The sequence below is a fragment of the Harpia harpyja genome, chromosome 6, assembly GCF_026419915.1.
Source record: "Harpia harpyja isolate bHarHar1 chromosome 6, bHarHar1 primary haplotype, whole genome shotgun sequence".
NCBI classification, from domain to species: Eukaryota; Metazoa; Chordata; class Aves; order Accipitriformes; family Accipitridae; genus Harpia; species Harpia harpyja.
In genome coordinates this window covers 67,041,944-67,064,598 of record NC_068945.1, presented here as the reverse complement: position 1 = coordinate 67,064,598, position 22,655 = coordinate 67,041,944, and the positions used below count along the sequence as shown (strand labels likewise).

General features: G+C 38.8%; 1 protein-coding gene across 6 annotated transcripts in view; it reads right to left on the bottom strand.

Annotated features, from left to right (window-relative positions):
- Window positions 1-22,655, bottom strand: part of MKLN1 (muskelin 1) — a 106,331-nt gene that overhangs the window by 22,952 nt on the left and 60,724 nt on the right. For all 6 annotated transcript variants that reach the window (XM_052789593.1, XM_052789595.1, XM_052789594.1 and 3 more), the window contains 5 exons: window positions 16,118-16,330; window positions 14,069-14,290; window positions 11,915-12,044; window positions 3,284-3,431; window positions 2,101-2,215 (listed from right to left, as the gene is read on the bottom strand). In XM_052789593.1, the coding sequence (XP_052645553.1) occupies window positions 2,101-2,215; window positions 3,284-3,431; window positions 11,915-12,044; window positions 14,069-14,290; window positions 16,118-16,330 (828 nt within the window). The remainder of the gene's footprint in view (window positions 1-2,100; window positions 2,216-3,283; window positions 3,432-11,914; window positions 12,045-14,068; window positions 14,291-16,117; window positions 16,331-22,655) is intronic.

Sequence of the window (22,655 nt, the reverse complement as noted above, 5' to 3'; positions counted from 1 at the left end):
CCATCTAATTGAGAGATGACTCCACCAATCATGCATTTTCTTTGAAGAAGAAACATTTATGCTTGTTCGGAAGACTCAGAAAAAAGGGACTTTGTAGACTAATGCTCTGGTTCTGGTCAGAGCACTGTTGGTGAAGCTGCACTACTAAAGCACCACAGTTCAGACAAGCAGCCTTTGCCTTGAGTCAGCAAAGACCATTATCTTCCCCAAAGACAAGGGCCACTGACAGAGTGAGTGGGAAGTCCTAAAGATGCTCAAAGTGACAACAAGCCCAGTCCAGCATAATCTTGGGAGATGACCAGCAGGCCTGTGGCCCCACATGTCCCATAAACTCTACAGAGCCTTCATTTGACTTGCAGAGAAAAATATTTCCATGGTCTCTAGAAGGGCAGATTTGTCTTGCCTCAATACAGCAGTCTAGCTGCGAGACACTCAATACACTACATGGGCAGAAAGGAAAAAGCTATCTGAATAAAGAGTAAAACAAAAAGCCAAAACTGTAAAGTTAGGAAGAACTGAGGAAGAAAACACCAAACTTATCTAGAATCAGAAGTCGCAACCATTACTGTGATTGTCTTCAAAAAAGATTCTAGCAATCCTGAGATGCCAATCATGGACATACTAAATATACCTGTACGTAAAATCTATTTTTGCTCACAGCAGCTCAAATGAAGTAGTCTAACAGCCATTCTAATAGTTTCAGGATACAACACCTTTGAAATGCAAGGCTAGATTTATGGAGAAAGGCAAATCTCAAGAAAAGTGGAAGTGTTAAAAAAGGACTGTTTATTTCTTCACTTTTTTATTTCTTCACATCATTTGGTATTTCAGACTCTGGGACTGTTGATATTAAACATGCCACAAAGGGTCTTTAAATACTGAGGTTCAAGAAGTCCAACAGGCTACCTTTCTCTACAGCTTTAAAAATAATCACTCAAAACAATGTATTCTGCATCCCACTGATGTAGGCTCTCCTTATTTATATCAGAGGAGTTTAGAAAGGTCATTTGAACAGAGGTTTCTAAAAATAAGACTCTTCAAAACAAGCACATGAAATAGCTCTTCAGATAAAGCTGGGCAACTGCCATGACTTAGCAGCCTTCACAATAACTTATAAAATGCTACTCTCAATCTCAAGGTACCTTAGACTCAGAAGTAAACCATTAAAGGCAGAACAGTATTCACAGTCTATCATTAAAGTTGGTGAAGACGACAAAAAATACAAGTTCTCCCTAGAGAAGTTGCACCTATTCCTCTTTAAAATCACCCTTATCCCCAAACTTTTGGACTAATTGGGTTTCCCAAATTTGATTAACATCCCATGGAATGATAAGACTAAAATATTTGTCTTTTTCAGTCCAGACTGTTTCAGACTAAAAAGAAATTTTAGAAAAAGTTTATTGTAATTGCAAAATACCCATGAAAGGTTAATTAAGTGTGTCACAGTAATTTGAATTCATACGTTAATGAAGTTATGGTAACCTAATCCATGGTTTGTGCTTTATTGGTTAATATGCACAAAGTCCTAAATTTACTGAGCAGTCATGTACACTATAAACAATTTTAAGTCTACTTAAGCATGAATATGTCCATTAAAGTCAGATAGTGCTAAAGAATGACAGTTGCTTCTGACATGCAGGGCAAAGCAAGGCACCTCTGTTAGAGCAGATTCTTAACAGTGATTAGTTCATTCAAACGCACTTTCTCCTAGAAATGTTGGTAACAATCTGTGACCATTTAGTCACTAACAGGTTGTGAGATTAAGTCCCTGAGGATAATGAACGAAGCTTCAAGTGTTCTCAAGCATGAGAACAGCGAGGAGCTAGCCACCTGACAACTTCGTAGAGGTTTAGTATATCCCTTTGTCTGCATTTTGATTTCAACTAGGAGCTATCATGCCTACTTCACATTGACATAAAAAGTAGCTTAGCACCTTATTTCAAAAGATGATAGTAAGTTAAATGAAAGTTACCCACCACTAACCCAAACATTAACACTACACAAAAAGCTATATTCTTTGTACCATCTTTGAAAAAGCAAGTACACCTTAAGAGCAGTAAGACTAAAAAAATCACCATATATGTATCTGGACCCTCATACCTTGTGCAACTCATCGTACACCAGTTGATGGGCAAACCTTGGGCAGGGCTCCTCTTCCTGAAGGCTTTTACCTGGATTCTCTTTTGCTGCTTGGTCATTCTTATAGACACAAGACCTGAAATACAAGGCAGTAAGCAAGGATTAGTAGTACCTACAGGAAGGCTATAAGGTACAAATGATGTCAATTTGAACTGCTTGGCATATAACACCAAAGATTTTCTTACTTCTCTATATATTGACCTATGCCCATTCTTAGCTTTACAAAGAAACCCATCCAACAATCAGAAAAGGTCATCTTGGCTGAACACAGTCCTCAATCACAAGACAAACAGGAAAAAATTCTAGAAAATTTTACATCATGAGCTTTGGAGGTATCTTTAGATGTTGCACTATTTGCTAGCAGAATTGTCAGCATGATGCATTTTTCATTATGGAGAATACCATCTTGGACACAGTAGACTATAGCAAAGGTCACAGACTACAGCAAAGCTAGTATTTCAATTACTGATTTCCAAGCAGACTTAAGTGATAACTGAAAATCTATTTTTTAAAAACAACATTCACACCTTTCAAAGTGATTGGCCCCACGTTAGACGAGACCTTGAATACAAAAAAACGCTGCCAGCTCTGGAAAGGGACAGTGGCAACCAGCTACCAAATACAATACAGCAAACAGACGAGGAGATATTTCCTCAAAATACTGGATCTAGCAGCTACCTGAAGTACCACTGCATGCAGCCTGAAAAGAGCTGATAGATCTCGCATGAAGATTTCTCCATCACCGTTCATACAACAGACCAGTTTCCTTAGTTTCTAATAACTAGTACCATGTACACTGCTATTAACAACTTATATTTGACTGAGTTTTCTGCACTGATGATGAATCCTGGCCTTGAACATTTCCTACAGGAAAAACTTCTTATAATGGCTTACCTCCCCTCATCCCCTCCACCTGCCTCCAGTGAAGAAGTTCACATGATTTGCCTCCATTTGGCTTATTGCCATGGTGTCTCTAAAGACTATGGGAAAAAGATGTGCCTCAAGGGAATTCAGTTGTCTTCAACTTTACCATTCCATGGTTATAAGAGGTTATAGAGTTACCTGGGAGACAGGATCATGTAGGATTGCTTTCTAAAGAAAGTCATTGTAGATGTTAGAAATAGCACCTCTTTCATTGACTTACCAGCTGTTCCTCACAATGTCATAAATCCAGAAGGAATTCCTTACGTTCTCTTCCCGCTTCTCCTTGTCTTTACTGAGCCCTGACAAGACATGGATTTCATTCAGTTCTGGATCAATGGTAGCCCTTTGAGTGAAACCTGTCATTGGAACTGACAAAAAAAAAAGTTACACACTGAAAACAACAGAGGACACAGGAAGGGATCCAAGCATCAGACAAATGCATTTCCCTCCCCCTGCAATTCAGCAGATTTTCTAGTATCTATGGTAGAAGCATGAGATTTCACATAACTACCTCTTCAGTATTCTGGGATAAATAGCATCTTAAAAAGAAGAAAATGGGTTATACTTAATTACTTTCACCTCTTCATCTTTCACATAAAACCAAGCCCAATGGACTGAGTGATCCCAAGCTAGTATTTTCTGTGACCTCTCCTGCACAGCAATCTCGTTATTTACCACAACTTAAAACTGAAATGGCACATCTCAAAACAGGAGGCGTGCAGGAGTCGCCAAGCAAACAATTTGCTTCTTGCACATGCCCTCCAAAGCAGGGTGAGAGGGAGGAGAGGAAGAAACTTCATCCACAGGCTGACTTCTTCCCTGCAAAGGACAAGTCCAATGCAAATTCTCTTCTTCCCTTCTTATTTGTGACTCATGGAAGCACAAAAAAACATTCTGAGAGCTGCTGTTTCCTAGGAAAAGGTATGGACAGAGCTATTTGGGAGACAACCAGCTCAGAAATGAGGATTAAACTGCCTAAAGATAGAGCTAGATGACCCTTGCAGATATGAATAGAGTGACTTTGTTATCTCATCTGTAAAAGGAAGCATTGATTCCAAAAAGCTTAATTGCAAAAGCTGGGAAACTCAAAAAAATTCAAGATGAACTCAAGATTACACAGCTCACAACCTTGCATTGCTTCCTTTAGGACAAAGATGTCAAGGAAGTTTTTTGTATTTTCTAAATAGTTGTGGTATAATTGCGAAGCTATTCTTCTGTTCCACCTTCAGATTTAGAAATATGGTGAAATACTGAGGATTCCAGCAGTTTTCATCATAATTCCCCGAAAAAAAGGTCAGCAAATTTGTTTGGCAGTCCTTTTTGTTTGTTGTATAATTCCCCATTTCCTGTTTCCCTAGGCAACCATCCTTCCAAAATGTATTTGTGAAGAGCACGTGATCTTTGTTTACAGACCCTGTTTGTCTCATTTCTCTTTCTGGGTCAGTTTACAAAGGCTGGTAAAGGTTCCTGGCCTTCGATCAAGATTTTGGCATGAAAAATTCTCAGAACTCTTGTATTTTGCAAATTCTTCCCTGCAATTAACTGCAAACCGCACACACGGCCTAGAAAACAAGCCCTACGCTAATAAATCATTTAATAGTGCTGTTTAAGAACACACAAAATGGTATTTTGCAAGCCCATTCTGTAATAGGTTTTGGTCTCCTACTTCACTCTTCTCATTTGGTAGGCCAGGAAAGTAATAAACATCAATTAAAAAATTCTGAGCAGCATTTGGTTTTCTACAGTTTAAGCCCCTACTGAAATGTTTAGCAAAGCCAAAAAACCCAAACATTTCTTAAAAAAAATGAAAAATCAGATAAGTCATTCTCAGAGTCCTGTTGACAAAATCCTTGCTTATGGTTTTACGCAAAAGCAGGAGGCAGAGCCTTTGGAGCCCTCATCAGCATAAGCCTGCCTATTTTGACCTCCAATTTTGCCACAAAGATTCAAAGGAAAATTAATCCAGTTTATAAGCAAATGGGTGGCAGAGCAGAGAACAAAAGCAGGGAACAATGCTGGCACAACAACAACTACATACCTCGTTTTAGCTACAGACCACAAGGAAGTTTTTAAATAAGACTAATGAGTACTGTGAAAGTCACCCAATAAGGAAATTGAGAACAAAAAGACAATTATAGACTAAATATTGTTAATTTTTGAAAAGTATCATGTAATGTGTTTGCTTGCACAGTCAGGGACTAAATCATTGACCCAAAAGGATTAAATTCAAGGCATATTTGAGACACGTCTGCCAGAAGAGCCATCTAAAGTTGATCAGCAATTCTAATGTACATGGAAAATGTCTTTGCAACCCTATCTGCTGCTTTGAACATTCAAGACCATGCTAAGTTTCTAGAAAAAAAGCATGCAAATCTTCAGAGCCTTAATACCTCAGGCTCACTGAAATGAAAATTATTACAATCATGAGAAATAAGGTTGCTATATTACCATTGATACAGAAAGCGTACGAAACTTGTCTATGGAAATCCCATCCCTCCTCCTGAAACATTAAATAAATGAGTTTTGCATCTAGTTTATGCTCAATTTTCTGAAGCTGAAATTATTTAAATAATGGAAGGAAAAGCCGCCAAAGTTCAGGGCCTCTGTTTTTTTACTTGATAGTAAGAATAGGATTTATCCACAGCAACTACAATCAAAACCAAATTCGGGTCAAGTAATTTCAGGCTTCCCCTCAGTTGCAAATCAATCTTTTCTTCAGACTGTTTGAAATGCAGAATGTCTAGAAAAATAATATATCAAAAATATATAGATCCTACATTTAATAAGGGCCTAAGATAAGGAACAACTTACATAAACTTTGACCTATCTAAGCAACTGTGTAGAAACCATATTTAAGTAGTGCCTTAGGCTAGACAAAGTTGACATCTAGTCTTTTACAGAGGAAGACAGAACTAGAAAGTTAGATGTAATTGATTAAAAAAAACCAAAAACCCACAAACCACAAAACAACACAAATTTGGTAAACAAGTCCTTGAAAATAAATAGAAAATAAGGCAAGCTACTACACAGTAAGAGGGAGATGCTGTGATATTTTAAACACAACAGAAACGACAAAAAGATGTTTGCCAAGGAAGTCTGATCCTTGACAGAGCAAAAGGGCTACATAAAGTCCTCACAACTGACAAACACTTCCACTAGGGGGTAAGAGAGCTTCATAATCTGCAACTGCAGCGGTCTTGCAGTAAATGCTGGATATAACTCAAATGATTGCGGTCAGCATATTAGAGAGGGACATGGGCTGTAAACTTGTGAAAAGTACTTGTGATATTTAGCTAACAAATTTAGCCTACATTGGGAAGGAAATTTAATCCTGCATGGGAGACAAAACTGAACCTGTGACAGTAACTGATTGCTTAGGATATATTTTTTAAATTTTAAGACTCAGAGTAAAAAGTCATGAACAAGGGGTGAGAATCAGACACAGTAATGCCAGCGCACTGCAAGAACTATTATTTGCAATGTACTAGATCCAAGGGGTGCATAAAGTCCTAAGAATGGCTCCATGGAGGTTCCCTCGCTCTTCCGCTTCTTTGCATAAATGTAAATCAGCTTAGGAGCAAATCTCCACCAATTTCACACCATTCAGAGTGCCTCTCAAGCCCAGTGATCACTCAGGTCAGCTGTGGGCAGACAACTTGAAGGACATAAAGCAGCAACTGAGGACTTAGCCCTGGTTGTTTTGAACACAGCACTGGCCTGTCGCTATGCAATATTAACTTGGCTCCTACGACAATGCATTACTGATTGAAGGGGAAAAGCTGTAGAGAGAAATTACTAAACACAATACAATCCCAAAAAGTCTAGTAGATGGTGAATCCTTTTCTTGTGCCACTGCATTTTTTTTCCCCCTGTAATCTCATTAACCAGTACAGGGTAGAAGGACAGTAACTAATTGAAAACAAGAAGTCTGAATCCTCTCTCCAGAACTTAACATTTTCATTTATTTTTATATAGCAAAAATAAAAAGCTCATGGCCTCAATATTTGAAAACAATATTCAGCCACACAGGCCTTGGGTTAGCAGCTAGTTACATAAACAAGTAGAAATTCCTGAGAAAGCTTTGATAAGATGCTGCGTAACCCTGCACAATATAATTTCCATTTAAATGTAACACATTGGAATAGCTTTTCTACAAAAGTGACACCTAATTGTGAAACAGAGATGTTCTCGCTACCACAGTCCCTACTTACTGGCATTTATTTGATCACAGTGATCATTTCAGCAAGCTGAATATTTTTTGGCTTGTATGTGCAAACAGCTAGTTATTTCAAGCGCACTGTTGGCTGCTGCCAGTATCTAAGCAAGAAAACAGAGCTTTTACACAGAGGCAGAGTTTGCAAAGCAGTAAATCGGAGTTCACAGATGTGGTTCTCACAGTACTAGACAGAAGTTTGGAAATTAAATCTCATCTCTCACATTCAAGGGTATGCTATAGCATGTTTTTAAGCATGCTTTGAAACGCAGCATTGGCAAAACAATTATATAAAACTTGTAGACTACAGACCACTTCTGAAGGATTTGTGCGAAGGATAATTAAGGGAAGCAAGTTAATTGACAGCCTTTTAGTGCCACCTAAGTTATGAAACCCTCAGATCACATTACTCCTAATACCACTACAAGTGACTCGCAAGTATCCTCCCTCCTTGTGAAGCCTCGTGATTAAAAAACTGGAGGAAGCTACATCACATGGATATTGTTGTTCACCAGAGCCTGGCACCTCCCCGATAGATTAATTTTTAAAAACCAGTAGGTCAGCAAATTACTCCATACCACAACTTGTAATCCGTATAAAACTGAAGCAGCACCTTGCCCGAACTTTAATGGAGCAAACCTTGATGAGTGATAGAGATAGCATGCAGGCCAGCTGTTGACACAGCAAGATAATGATTATCCTCTTGGATTTTTCATGATGAGACTGCGTTTGGCAGTCAGCCAAGGAGCAGCTAAGACAACCATTTGAACAGTTTGGCTGTCATGTTGAAAAAGCAGTAACCCAATGTCCAGCGCTCAGTTCTCTCCCAAGCAACAGGAGATTTTGGTAAAAACAAGTCAGTTAGTAAATCTGAATGGAATTCTGCTGCTACGTCATCTCTATAAAGCATCTGAGGATTAGGTGACTGCCTGCTCTCCTCCTCACCTTCACTGTCAGAGGAAAGTATTCTGAGATTGGTTCAGAGAAGGACCTCACAAGATGAAGAGCACATAAAGTCCCTCACTAAACAAAGTGCTTCCAAGGCAAGACATGTGCTGGCCACTGGCAAGGTAGACCTTAAACTGAACAAGGGCAAAACATGTCAGGTGTCACAAACAAGACAATCAAAATGAGATATTCAGACTCCTTGTCTGAGCTAGATCCTGGCCACGTTGAGCAAGCTGTGCTATCTATTTTGATTAATGTTTTTCTGACATCATCTTGTTTTAAATCAGGATTTCCTGGATGGGGCTGTGTTGCCTCTGTCCGTGGTACTTATCCATGAAATCTCCCATCTGCCAGGTACACAGCTCTGGATCTGGAATGAGCACCTGCCCCAGCAAGAGACATGGGATCTTCAATAGTAGCTAAAAAATATTTGCAGTTTGCCCATAAGAACTACTTCACCATTAAAAGGAGCCACAAGAACGTTTAATGCTTGTTCTTACTCAGCTTTGGAAGTTACTCAATGCCAATGGATCCAAGATGATCTTGATTCTCTTGCAGAAGGAAATTCTCCCTCTGACCAACAGCTCTGACACACCACCTGAGTCAGGGCCAAAAAGGATTATCACAGAAACCTTGACCACAAGTGTTCTCATTATCTCCCTCAGACCTGAAATGACTGCCTGTGATTAGTCATGGATTGTGTGCTAAGCAAGTCAGGCAAGCTGTCAGTACAGCCTTTTGAAGACATCTGATACTGGTGGCATCTCTAGACCACGCATACACTTCAGAGATACCCTCTGGCATATGCATGTTGGGTTTGGGTTTTTTTGGTGGTGGTGGTGGTGTTTGTGGGGGTTTTTTAAAAGTAATTAAAGCATATGACTACTCTAAAAAGGTTTGTTCGTCAACATACACATTTCTGCCTCTCCTCCAATCATGGGCTCTATTCAACTGTACTCACTTCCTCCAATTTGTACCACTACTGCCTTTCTTCACATCCGACTCATTATCACAGCTGCATTCTCTGTTCTTCTGTACCATTTTGTCCATTCTCTAGCTGAACTAACAAATTTCTTGCTCCTAACAGTTATCATGCAGCAGAAAGATAACCATCCCTAATGGCCTAATTTCACTGCAGTGCCCTCCTTTGACAACTAAGAGAAAGCACCAGGTTTTTAGATGCAATGAGCTGGAGAAAGAACCCATGCTCACCGGCAAATGGCATTTGCCAGACATGAAGAGCTGCAAGGCTTACCCATGTTCAAAGCAGATCAAGTCAGGAGACATTTTTAGTAGGCAGAGCTGTGTGCAAACCCATCTTTTAGAAATTGTACCTTGATCAAATTTGAACTTTTCCCAGAAATGAAAAAAGCACATCTAAACTTGCTGAAATTATTGTTCTTTACTCCAAATTAAGAAAATTTAAGTGATACTTATCACCCAATATTCTCACACACATCAGCTATACAAGGAAGTGGTTCCAGGATCAAAGGCACAACTAAGAGCAAAGAAACGCTGAACAGCATAAATATCTCATCCAGAAGATGAGAGCAGCAAAACCAACCATCATTACCATAGTTTTCTAGCATTGCAACAACTCCATATTACTGATAATTCTTAACTATCCATTTTACTACTTTTTTTTTTTTAAAGTCTTCTCACTCCTCTAACAAATTTTAAACAAATACACAATCAAGGTCTTTTAGAAAGAGTAAAAATCAAAATAGCTCAACTAAGAATAGAACTGAATGCCACATGCAAGCCAGGAACTAAAAGTAATCATGGGACTTTATAGGAACATTTAGGTCAGGCATCCTCAACTTGACTCATCACACCAAGCAGCTTAAAACTTCACAGCGACCGTCAGGGAGTCGCTTTGTTCATACAGATCAAAATGGTATATCACTACCTAACAAGAGCCCAATAAAAGACTTGCTCTTGGGGTGAAAATAGTGCTGTCAACATTTGCTGCCTGAATGTAACAAGCATTTTGTTCTCTTCCTGTTAAAATGCAAATAATCCTAGCATTTTCTTTCAAAAGCAAGAGAAACATGTGAATCTGTTTATTTTCTATACACAGGAGAAGAGTAAACTGAAAATCTACTCTTGAATTATTTCCAATGAGTCATTTTCTTACACAGTCGAAGTCTACTATTTACCACTTCGGGACCTGTGAGAATGGGGAGGAGGGCTAAATACTATAGTCTCATTTGCTTAACCGAACCTTGCAGTTAATGTACTTGCTGAGAAGCAGAGCTCAGTGTCTCCTCCAGCCATAAGACAAACTCAGTATCTTTAAATCTGAAGTAGACACAGGTGTCAGCTTAAAGCCACATGTTTTAAAGCTTCTGGCTATAAAGAAATGTAGTTTTAAAAAAGCAAAATGGCAGAATGCTAGCGATTTCATGGAAAAAAAAAAATCAATTCTTTGAAAGCTCTAAGGACAACAAACGGTGCGTAGGTGTGTGTAGAGCAGCATCAGACAACATGCAGGCACCTTAATAAAGGAGACTGTCAACAATACAAGCTGGTTCTTTCTTGGAAGCACTCAAGTAAATAAATGACTCCAGAGAATAAGAGCTTGGGTACTCTTCTCCCTCATTGGCATAACTAAATTAATGAGCAAACAATAACTCGTAACTATCAATAATTCACTTCAAAAGTTCAGCAAAATTACTTGCTAAAAATTAAGCCTGATGAAAATAAGGAGGGCAGCCTAAATTCAAGATAAATTAGCTTCCTGGGATTTTGGTAACTGGAAGAAGAGAAAACAAGATGGGGACTAACTATACCCAATATGAGAAATATTCATAACTTCTGTAGTACACAATGCAACACAAGTTTCAACTTCTGAGCTGTATGCTAAAAACCAGGATATTTGCAACAGGAAAATGATGTGCTTATATATGCAGAAATCCTTTTTGGAAAAAAAAAGATCATTCCTCTCTGTCATTGAAAGGGAAAAGGTATAAAATCAGTTCTTTATGGTTACATTACAATGCCTTTTGGGTGGTTTTAAAGGTTTCTGCTATACAGAACTATGCCTAGTGTATATAGCTCACATATATAGTGGTATGAACCAAACAGGACTGAAGCCTTACTCCCTCCTCTTACTTTTTTTTTGGCCCTCCCTGATAATTTAGTACAAGAATGACAGGACAACAGGTCTCATCTTTCTAGTCAGCTCCTGCCAGGCAAAATAACCTCTACTCCAATTCTCTATCTTTGAGCATCCTACCTGCTTTTCTGCATCTCAAACCAAGCAGATTATTTCTATTTTATGGCATCTTTCACTTGGTGAAAACTAGAGAAAAAAAAATTGCTTTCTCCTTTCCTGGTTTAAAGGAAACTATTTTTTCAGCCTTTTTTTTTATTTCTGGTCTTTGCTGGAATTTCAAAGGAGATATTCTTAGTTCTTATTTTGGTGAAATTTTTTTCTTTTGGAGGTGCTATGTGGTTTCACACATCAATTATTTGTATTGTGCTGAAAACAGTGAGTGTCAAATGACAGGAAGGACAAAAGAGCTGGCATAAGTTTAACCTATATACTGTGAAGTTTTACTTGGGTACGTAGGGATAGTTAAGGATGCTAACCTGATACCACAGGACACTGAAGCTGGCCTTTCACCTACTTAATATATTTCTCATTTGTACCAAGGCGAAGAAATTAATATGTAGTTATACTCTTACCCATCCCTGAATCTTTCTTAGTGCCATCTGATATGATATCCACATGATCGCTGTCTACATCATAACTGAAGAAGTCATTCAAATAAGTCTTCGATCTCTGGCCACCAAACACATATAAGCAGCGATTTTTCTAGAATGGAAAAAAAAAGTTTGTCTTCACAAAGCTCAAGAAAGCATGTTGGCCAACTGTGACCATTAACAGAAACTTTAATGAATCAGAGAGTAACAGATATGTTTCTTGTAAATTTAAAATCATGCCTTAACAATCAGGTCTGCCAGTTTTAATTTGGTAAGTATCTTTTACTGTCATCTCCACAAAGATTCACAGGGAACAATTATGCAGAACAGTGTATTACTCTCAAACTCAATAAAAACTTAAGAATTCTTGATTGGATGCTTGATCTTCTGGATTCTTGAATTTATGGCTTCTCAGTTTCAAGAGCTAAACCATTAAGGACTCACAGCTTCTACACCCCAAAAAGCCTCTTACAAATGCAATTTTAAAGACTTCTTTTTCATGATCTATATGAAATGACAAACCTGGATCCAACAGAGTTTCAGCTCCAGAGTGACTAGGCAGATTTTACAGTTAACTATTGTAGCCCTGTCTGATCAAGCTATAACTTCAGAACATTAAAACAGCAATTAATTTTTCAAGTTTAATATAAAGAATTAACAGCCTCCATGCCTAAAACCTATTAGATCGTAACTTCATTGTTAAAAACAAAAACAAAAAACACCCCCAAAAAAACCCCAAAACAGGAACAAAAGACAGACTGTAAGAGAAACCACCCAGGTACCAGCACGTTACTAAACTCGGAACAGGCAAATGGCAAGCACCAAGCCAAGAATAACAGGTTTATTACTTCTTTCACGTTTGCCAAGTGGAAAGTCTGTAAGAGGCATTATTTTTCTTTCAAATGGTTGAGAAAACAGCAAAGGACCTAAACTTCCATGACCTGTGCTTACAGAAACCTGTATTCTTCTGTTTACCACAGACACATACTTGAAAAATCCTCAGGTAGCTGTGCAGAATTTTGTGTGGCAATGTTTTTCACCAGATTTTAGACAGCCATTCAAAACAAGAATAAAATTGAAAGCTCTGAAAGCACAGTATTCACTATAAAAATTCTGTTCATTCATTTGAAAGGGAAAGAGAAATAAACTCAGTAAATTGTTCAAAACTGGCCAGTTTTGAATTGGTGGTATCAGTATACACTTGAATGCCACAATATGAATTTTAATTCTCTTCCCACTCCCAAGTCAGAGTTTAATGTCAGCAAAACTCTACAAACTCCACTTACGACCACTAAGCAGCTGCCATGTAAATTCAGTGCAGAACTGCCACTGCACCACACCTACCCACGCAAGCATTCCTGCTTGATGCTAATCCCCTCTGTACTGCGCTATTCCACTGAAAACACCTATGTGGAAAGCTAGTCTAGAAGATATATGACACTAAACATCCTCCCTTTACCACTCTCACCCCACAGTTCCCGTGTTCTGCACTTAAGCAAACATGCAGTTGATGAGCACAACTGGAAAGGCAACGGAAGGTGGTTTTTAATACCCAATACTAAATAAAATGCTATACACACCCTGCCCCCCACCCTTTTCCATCAGGGTCTGGATGCACTGCCCAGAACACCCATCTGTGCCCAGCTGTTAACAGCTGCTCAAGACAACAAGCAGCAGCTGAGTGCTCAGCACAAAGGAATGAGGCCTGTGCATCTCAATACACACCCAGTAAGCCCCTGCAATAGTCAAGTTTACCATTCCAGTAACTACATAGGGTATCTGCTAGACCAGAAATGCCTAAAGTTGCTCTACCAACTTTAAAAGAAAAGCTCTTTAGATCAAATTGAACCGTAGCCTTTGGGTCTATTTGCCATTATTCAAATAAAACCAACTATTTAAAATTCACCTTGCTTTTTACTTGGAATTTTATTCAGTTGAAGTCATGAAACCTCCAAGACTTGAATTAATACCACCTGCACTTACCAAAGAAGCATCAGAATGTCAGTGAATATAAAATCAAGTGAGAGAACACACCACTTGGGAGATTAAAGAGCTTCAAACTTGCAAGAAAAATCAAAAACATATGTTTACCTTAAAGTCAGGCATCATAAATCAAAGTATGGTGTGGATACTTACAGAATGGAACAACATACAGTGTCCTATTCGGGACTGGATATCCTCAGGTCCAGCATTACAGGAATCCTCTCTCAAAAGTTTCCATGTCTGACACTGGCAGTCAAAAGCAAACAATCCACTGAACTGCGGTTCACTGGCTCTGCTGTCATCAACACTGCCATTGCAGGTCAGAATTCTGCCTCCAAAGGTATATATCATGTGTTTTTCGGAATCCATGCACATCTAAGTATGAGAGAAGTAGTTTTAAGCCAGCGCATTAAGACTTGAACACTCTAAGATTAAAGATTAAACATCCCTCCTCTGCAAGTAATAGCTAGTAAGTTAGACAGTACTCTGCACATCTCCTGAACCTCTAGTAAACAGAAAAGAACACACATGTCTTCACAGTTGACAGGTATTAATCTCAGAATATTAATTAATTTAAAATGTGAGTCTAATTTCAACTTATTAATATGCAAAAAGAAAAGACTAAAGGTACCCTTCATCACCTAAAGAACTTGCCTCTAGCTGCTCATTTCAGGAAAAAACATTTAGAGTCTTTCACCAGAATTCGTAGCCAATTCTGCCAGAAAGTTCACAGAATATCACCTTTGACAACAGCTATGTAAGGGAAAAATTCAAGATCACAGCTAATTTACTGACCACCACTTAATCAATCCAAAAATCAGCCTGTGATTTGTCACTCAGATTCCATCCCAAGCATACATTTACTGTTACCCCATTACTTCAACATAAAGCAGGGACATAACCTAGCCAAGGATTTTTTATGAGACTGCAGCAGAAATATGTTTATCCCCAAAACCTGAATTCAGTTTATGGCACACAAGAGCTGCACCGCAGTACAAATCAGACAAAACTCCTTGACTCCAGGTGATGTTTTCAGACACAGTAAAACGCAGAGGGTTACAAAACACCAGAGGGAAGAAAAAAAACAACCACCAAAACAGACAAGATTACAGTAAGATAGAGATGCTACTCAGCAAAGCCTACACAAAACAGTTCTAGTGCAGCATATTTTTGTGAAGGTTAAACAAAAACCGCTATCACAGTAGGTACTGAGGGAGAGAAGAAGAGCAGCTGCAGATTGATAAAGAATTCAGGGAGGACATTCTTTCCTAAGAGACAGCAGGGAGAAAAAAGAAACCATTTCAGAAGCAGGCAAACAAGGTACCCAGAGTAGCCTTGCCAGCTGACAATTTACTTTTGCCTTTTCCCCAACACCTGGGAGACTGGTATTCGTTATTAATAGAACAGAAAGACTGATTGGCTTTTGTTCTGCAGACAACACATATCTTTAAATTTTGGTGTCAGCAGAAACACATATTATGCTGGCAAACAACAGCTTTAGTTACAAAACAGCGAGTACCAATAAAAGCAGTTCTTGGGCTGCTTTAAGAATGAGTACTGATGTGCTGTTTCTTGGCCATGCTTTATAAAAATCAATTAAGAACAAAATACCTTTTTCAAATACACAAAAGCCATTAAACACACAACAGAAGTAAAAAAAATATTCAGTTTGAACACACAGACAGGTGTGGCTTTTTAAAAGATTAGTAGCCACTCCTCTAAGGTGTTTCAATCTCTACAAAGCAAGCACATTCTACAAATTTTAAAAAATAACCAATTTTGAAAGAATCCTAATCCTGTTGGCCTCATTTCAGCAGCTTGCTTACAGTATTCTTCTGAAGGTACCATACACAGCTTCGCAAGTTGTTCCCCAATGTCCTCTGAGTAACCAGATCTGCAAACCCAGCTCAACGAGACCGATTAAAACCAGATGAACTGTTGCTTTGAGCTTTAATAAAATGTGTCTTACTAAAATGAATTCGTTTACGAAGGTTTTTAGGACTCTTCTGACTCAATTGGATTACAATACCAGTAGTCAGTGGCATTGGACAACAATACTATTAGAATTTAACCGAATGCAGTTCACAGCCTTCCTCGTCACTCCTATGTTACCCAGTACAGCACTTCTAAATTGCAGGAGGCTATGATCAAATTGATTCGCAAACATTGAGAACTTGCACTAAGAGTATCGATGTAGCTGACCTGATGATCAAACACCAGCTTTGGACCTCCATCTGCTGCAGTGTCTTCACTTAGTAACATCCATGTGTTTGTGTCAATGTCATAGCGATAGAAGTCACTTTTCAGAGATTTACTGTTCCTCACGGAGGAATCCAGATAGCGTCCCAGCGTGTAGATCTGCCTTCGTTGAATGTCAATGCACATCTTGTGACAAGATCTGGCACTAGGACCACTCTAATAAAGAAAATGACCAGAAAAATAAAGAGAATAATATATTTAATATTGCTCCAGGTAGGACACTGCACACTCATTAAGGGCAAATAAGTACTATCAGCAACTGGAAATCCTTTGAGAGTCAAGAAAATCCCGATTGTAATCAGACAAATACAGGATCAATATATAAGTATCTATATATTAGGACATTTCATAATTTCTTTGTCCTTTAGAAAGACACCAGCAAAAAGCTTAACACATTTTTTACAACAAACTCATGACTTGAAGCCTTTTTGTAAGATTCCTTAGAAAACAGACTGTTTCCTCCAGAAGTGATTCTCAGAGGCGTGTGAAAGCTACTTGATCTTTTAAAATAACAGAAGTTGATGCACATGAGAGGCAAATTAAGATGTCACAGCCTATAAATAACTACATAGGAAGAAGATTAAGAAGTGCTCTATTACAAGAGCCTCTGTTTTATTAATAGGCTGTTTTCTAACAGATCATAACCAGACACTCCCACAAGCTATCATATCCCGTAATGGGTATTTGAAGGTAATAAAAGCACTCCCTGTCCTTCACAAATAGTTACGGCCGTTCCAGCCTCCAACTACAAGAAAGTTTCCCACGGTAAGCAAAACTGCCATGAGTTATGATCCTCAAGAGAAACACAGAGGGCCCCTGTCAAATTATTATGTGCTTATCCATCCAGGAGTGCTCAACTTAAATCATAGAGCAATTTATTCAATGGCATTACAACGATGCTACGCATTACTGGGCAGTATCCTTTCTGCTTCCCAAATCTAACTTTGAGAGCCTTCGCACACTAATCTTGAAGCATAAGTGATACTTCTGTACTCCAAAATACTGGAAATCAAGATGTGCAAAGCCTATTTGCAAAAGATCAGGCAAAAGAAAAAGTAAAAACTGGCATCACGCTTATAGATAAACTCTATAGTTTATTTGGCCTTCGTTTGCATAATTTTTGGCACTTTGTAAATGAGGATGCCAGAACAAGGCTGGCTAGCTAACTCTGAGAGTCTGGAAACCCACGTGAAAACTGATAAGACTTCAAGTGAAAAAAAGGTAAAATGTACAGAAGACTGAAGTATGAAAGAAAAAAATATCTATTAAAATCTGTTAAAAAATAAAGATTATGCCATTAAGCAAAGACGTAACATAAATCACCATTTATTAGAAGACTTACAGTTAAAGAAAAGTAGCCATGCCACACCAAATAATCAGCACAATATTTGCTCCAAGTGCTACCAAATACTGCCTTTACAGAAAACAAATCTTCATAATTGTACCATTTAATGTAAAAAATTATGCTGAAATTATCACTGAAACTTAAAGTAGACTAATGGAATATATTTCACTAAGGTGGATGAAATATGAAAGGAAACTTCACATTTGTGTAGTCAAAACTTTACTACTCATGTTATAGAATTCAATTTCTTGATTAAAGAACAGTTGCAAGAAACTGTTTCCAGTAACTCAAACAACAATCTGAAGAGGTGAACTGAATTGTTCATATTTTGTAAATATGAAGCATTATGTCAGCAATCAGTACAGCTTTGAGGATTAGTTACTTCATGGTAATTAAGATAATTTTCTTTTCTGAAAAAAATACTCATAGCACAAAACACTAGCATAAAATCCTGAACTGCACCAAAAGTTCATTCATTGCCTTTGGTCACAAGAAATAGTTGACAGAGAAGGGAGCAACATACTTTATCTTGTTCCTAGAAAATACAAATCAGTATCTTCCAAAGGACCCTGTTCCAAACACAAAGGGTAGTTTCTCTGCATGAAAAGTACCGATTTGAGTATTCACAAAGGTTGCCCCTGATTCACAAGAAAGTAAGCCCAGTAGAGAACATCCATCCCTAGTTATGCAGCTGGGACACTTAAGGATATGCCACTGTTTCCCTGCCAAAGTGCACATAGTTGCCTTGGGACAGCTGCCTTATAGATGAAGCATTAAGACCCGCCTGTGCTTCCTGACTCTCCCCTCTTTGTCAGGTCATTGCAGTTTTTTTAATTGAATGAACCTGCTGATTTAAGTATCTTCCCCCACTCCCTCACCTCTATATGCTCTATGGGCTAAGGTAAATCCTACTAAATTTGCTCAGATAACATCTTTGGCACTTTCAGGAATAAATCTATCCATCTCCAGACCTGCCTTGCCTTGACGAAAAGCTGCACCTTCAACTGAAATTTGTTTAAGTACAGATGTAAGTCTAAGACACTTAGAACCTACAATACCAGTTTCAAGCCATTGGCATCAACAGCACCAGTACTAGACTGGCTAAGCATACAACATACAAATTTCAACTCCTAAGACTACGTTAAAATGAGAAAGAATTCAGGAAAAATATCTTCATTCTTGAGATATGCATTGGTCACATCTCACACAGTAATATCCGCCTTTTTAAAGAGCTACTAAAGGTTTTAAGTTTCACCATTTCATCTATACAGGCACAGACACTTCATCACCTCAAGTTCACTTAAGAACTTTAATTTCACCAGCTTGCAGAGCCTGCCATAGCATGAACTATCTCTTGTAATAAAGAAAACTTCATCCAATTCGTAATCTTTTCTCAAAGAAAACTGGAGTTATTCCTGCATATCACTTAGAAGATCACATGGAACCTACCAAAAGCTTCCAATTTAGACTACATGTTTACCAATATGAGTAAATAACTCCATTAAACAGTGGTACACATTGGTTTGACATTTGAGGCAGAAGAGGGGAAAGGCCTAAATCTGTCTTCACTTGAAAGCTACTCAATTTGACCATGGAAGTCCTTGTAATATGTATATACTTCAAAGGGGGACACAAAGTCCATTTAAAAAATGGGCAGACACTGAAAATGAATAAAACACTTCAAGGCACATGTGGTTAAGTGAATCAAGAGCCCGTGGGCGGTTGCAAATGTTCATTCAAAGACGTGTACATCATGCGGTTACAATAGCAAGCCTGTTGTTCAGACAAAGAACACACTGCCACAACTTGTCATGGAGAAAGTGACCCACCAAATTCAAATGGGAAAGTGTTGATTCCAGAAGCGTTCAGAGAACTTGAGCCCTTATAAGCAACAAGTGAGAAAAATTGACCATGATAGACATGACTCTCTTTAACCTACAGTTGAAGAGATCCAAGTATGGTTAGAGAACAGGAGAACAACTTTTTGTCCCCTCCTGGCAGGATGTAGGTTGGTTGATGACCCATGAGTTAACATCCCAAGGTGAGTGGATCTTACTAGAGATCTCTATACCCTTATGCGACTTTGGGCCTTATCACCAAAGATAAACTGCAGACACACAAAAAGTATCTATTGTACTTGCTACTCCTCTAAACCTACTACCTGCCATTCCCAAACATATTTGCAGCTAATAAAAGACAGTTCCACCCACACACTGATAACCACAAAAGATTAAACAAGCCCAAGCCTTCTCGAGCAGAGCAGAAGGCAAATAACAGTTTTGACCAGTTTCCTTTTATCTACTTCTGTGGTTATCTGAACTCATAACAAATCAATGCAAGACTTCTTGTTAAATACTTGTTCTTTAGATCTAGTTTCATCAAACTGTCTTCAAAGTTGTTCGCATGTGGGATCTACGTTTTTGCAGGTGAAGCTTCAAGAACTGATTTACTGATTTAGTAGAGGTATTACTTCCCAAATAGAGTGCATCTTAGTTAAAACGGACTCTAGTAAGTCACATCCAGCAACAGTGCCCAAACGATCTGAACAAACACCGGCTTTGGGGACTCTTTCCAATTCTCATCAGGAAGCTCCTGGCTCACACACTGCAGAAAACACACGTGAAAGAAGCTTGTGACTGAGCTAAGTTCTTATTCAGATGGTAAGCAATGTGCTACGCTGCTTTGGCCAGTCCCTCCGCTTATGCCAAGGCTGCAATGGCAATAGTAAAGCATTAGCATATCACATTTCTAACCTACAGGACACCAAACAATACCAAAGATTACTAAGCATAGGCACTGTTTGGTTTCTGTGGAACTCAGTAAGTGCCCACATGGAGCTAAGACTAGCCTGAACAGAATGGCTCTCTGCCACCCAGCACCAGCGTACAATTAGCACAGCATAACAACAGCTAAAACAGATTAAACACTGTGTGCCATGGCCCTGTTTTAAAGTGCTACAAAATACCAAGCTTCTATGCCCTACTCTAATATCCTTCCTCAAACAGGTTCGTCTTGATGCAACTCTTCCAGTTTCTAAAATACAGATAAATGCCCTGATGAGGGTGGGATGATAGGGAAAGGGAGAGATTATGTACAGCTAGGAGTACCTAAGACAGGCTTTCAATCCTTTAAGCGCCCAGGAGCGACCAAGGCCAAATAGGATTTTTTGGTTTCGTCAGTGCTACACGAAATTCAATTGTGCAACGCCAAGTGAATACACAGTATACTTTATGAAAAGCCTTCTCAACATGCTAAGCCACTTTATAAAATCTAATTAGAGCTTTCTTCATTTAACTTGCAAATGCTGAAAGCAATTATCCCACTTAAGGACTAACTTACAAAACGTTTTCAAAAAGCAACACAACAGCACTGAGAGACAACACTGCCTCCTTAGAATAATTGATTTGTTCCTACACAGGAGAGAAAGGATTGGGACTCAACTCCTTAGGGTAGGGTCTCCTCAAATAACTATTTATGCCTGAATCCGCATGCATCATCTTAGCAACAGCATCCTGGCATGCTCTGCTAAGGCGCAAACATGATAGCTTTCATTTTTTTGTTTTGTTTCTAAATAAATGTCCTACGAACCTGCTTTAATGTGAACAGGACTGCAGGAAGCCAGTTCTACTCCCCGTCCTACCCCCAAACAAAAACTGGGGGAGCTTAGCTTCTTTTGGTTATCACAACCTTTTCCAAATAAAGGGTTTTCAGCTGCAAGAAAATCTGTTTTATTCAGACTGATCCAGATGAAAAACCTCAGGAGCAAGCCTGGACCCTGTTCAAGAGTCAGGGAAATAAAAACAAAGAACAGCTGACTAATTCTCCCTTCTTGGTGCTGTAAAAGACTGAATGGAATGTGAACACTGCCTCCAGTATAAAGTTCAAAAATAAGCGTCATGAGGTAAATGCTCTTGTCCTAAAGCAAACTAGGACGAGGACATAAAAAGACACAAACAACCTACTTTGTTTCCAGTGCTGAGATCAGGCTGTCATGCAACAAATAGTCCCTCCTGCCTACACACAACTGCAGAGATTAATTGCTCTCATTTCCCAGTTTCAGAGTATAATTCATTTCCTCCTCCACCCCACCCCCCCCCCCAAAAAAAAGGAAAAGTTCTCCACAATCTTGAAAACGAAAGGAAATGCATATTATTCTTAGCATTCATTCAAGTCTATACTTTTTAAGATTAGAGCTTGTTAGTGCTTTATCAATGCCAGTCTTCAGCTAATGCATACTCCCAAAATGTTTAATCTAAGCTGTAGCTCAAAATGATTTGCTTTACTCTAGACGAGTACTAAATTTGGCAAGAGAAAAAAACTACAGCCATACACAAAATAAAACACTTTCATCCCATACCAGTTGCTTACAGAAAGCATTTTAAGTTTCTCATAACCTAAGAGTGCCAGAAATGTAACAAGAGTTGGATCTGTTGGTTTTTACAGTAGCATAGGGCATTTGTATTGCCCGTCAGCCCAAAACACAAAGCAAAATGAGCAGAGGCTGATGTATTGCTTCGCTTCTAATGCCCACGCAGTCACCAACCACGTGCCAGGAGCGCCAAGTCACGAGAGGGAACAGGGTCTTGCACATTCAGGCACAAAACCGGAGCATCAGACAGCACTCGTGGCCAGAGCAGCCCAGCACAGGCACACGGCTAGGGCTGTGCACCATCTATAAGGGTTTCTTAAGTGTGCAAGACCCTCCCATGAACAGCATATCCCAGCTACTTTTTCCTACCCTGTATGATGGCAGAAGTCAGTGCTACACATGTCATCTGATGTCAAGACTTGACAGCTCTAGCACTAGACTTAAAAACCTTTGAATGTCACATGGGGTAGATTAAAGTGGGCAAAAGATTAAACTGGGATCTCAAATGTTTCTTGGAGCACAAGATGTGAGTCTAGCTCCACAAAACATATTCTGGATGCTGAATGTACACTCCATTCATTCAATTACTCTGCAAGTTTGCCTTAAATAAAAGCTTAAAGCAGCATATGAAGCTAACAGTTACACTAGGTCAGCAGCCACGCATTTCCACTCCAAGATATTCTTGCCACTACTTACGGAAGATAACAGATATTCCAACTTACTTTTACAGCTGCTGTACCAGCTATACAGAATATTCTTTGAGAGTA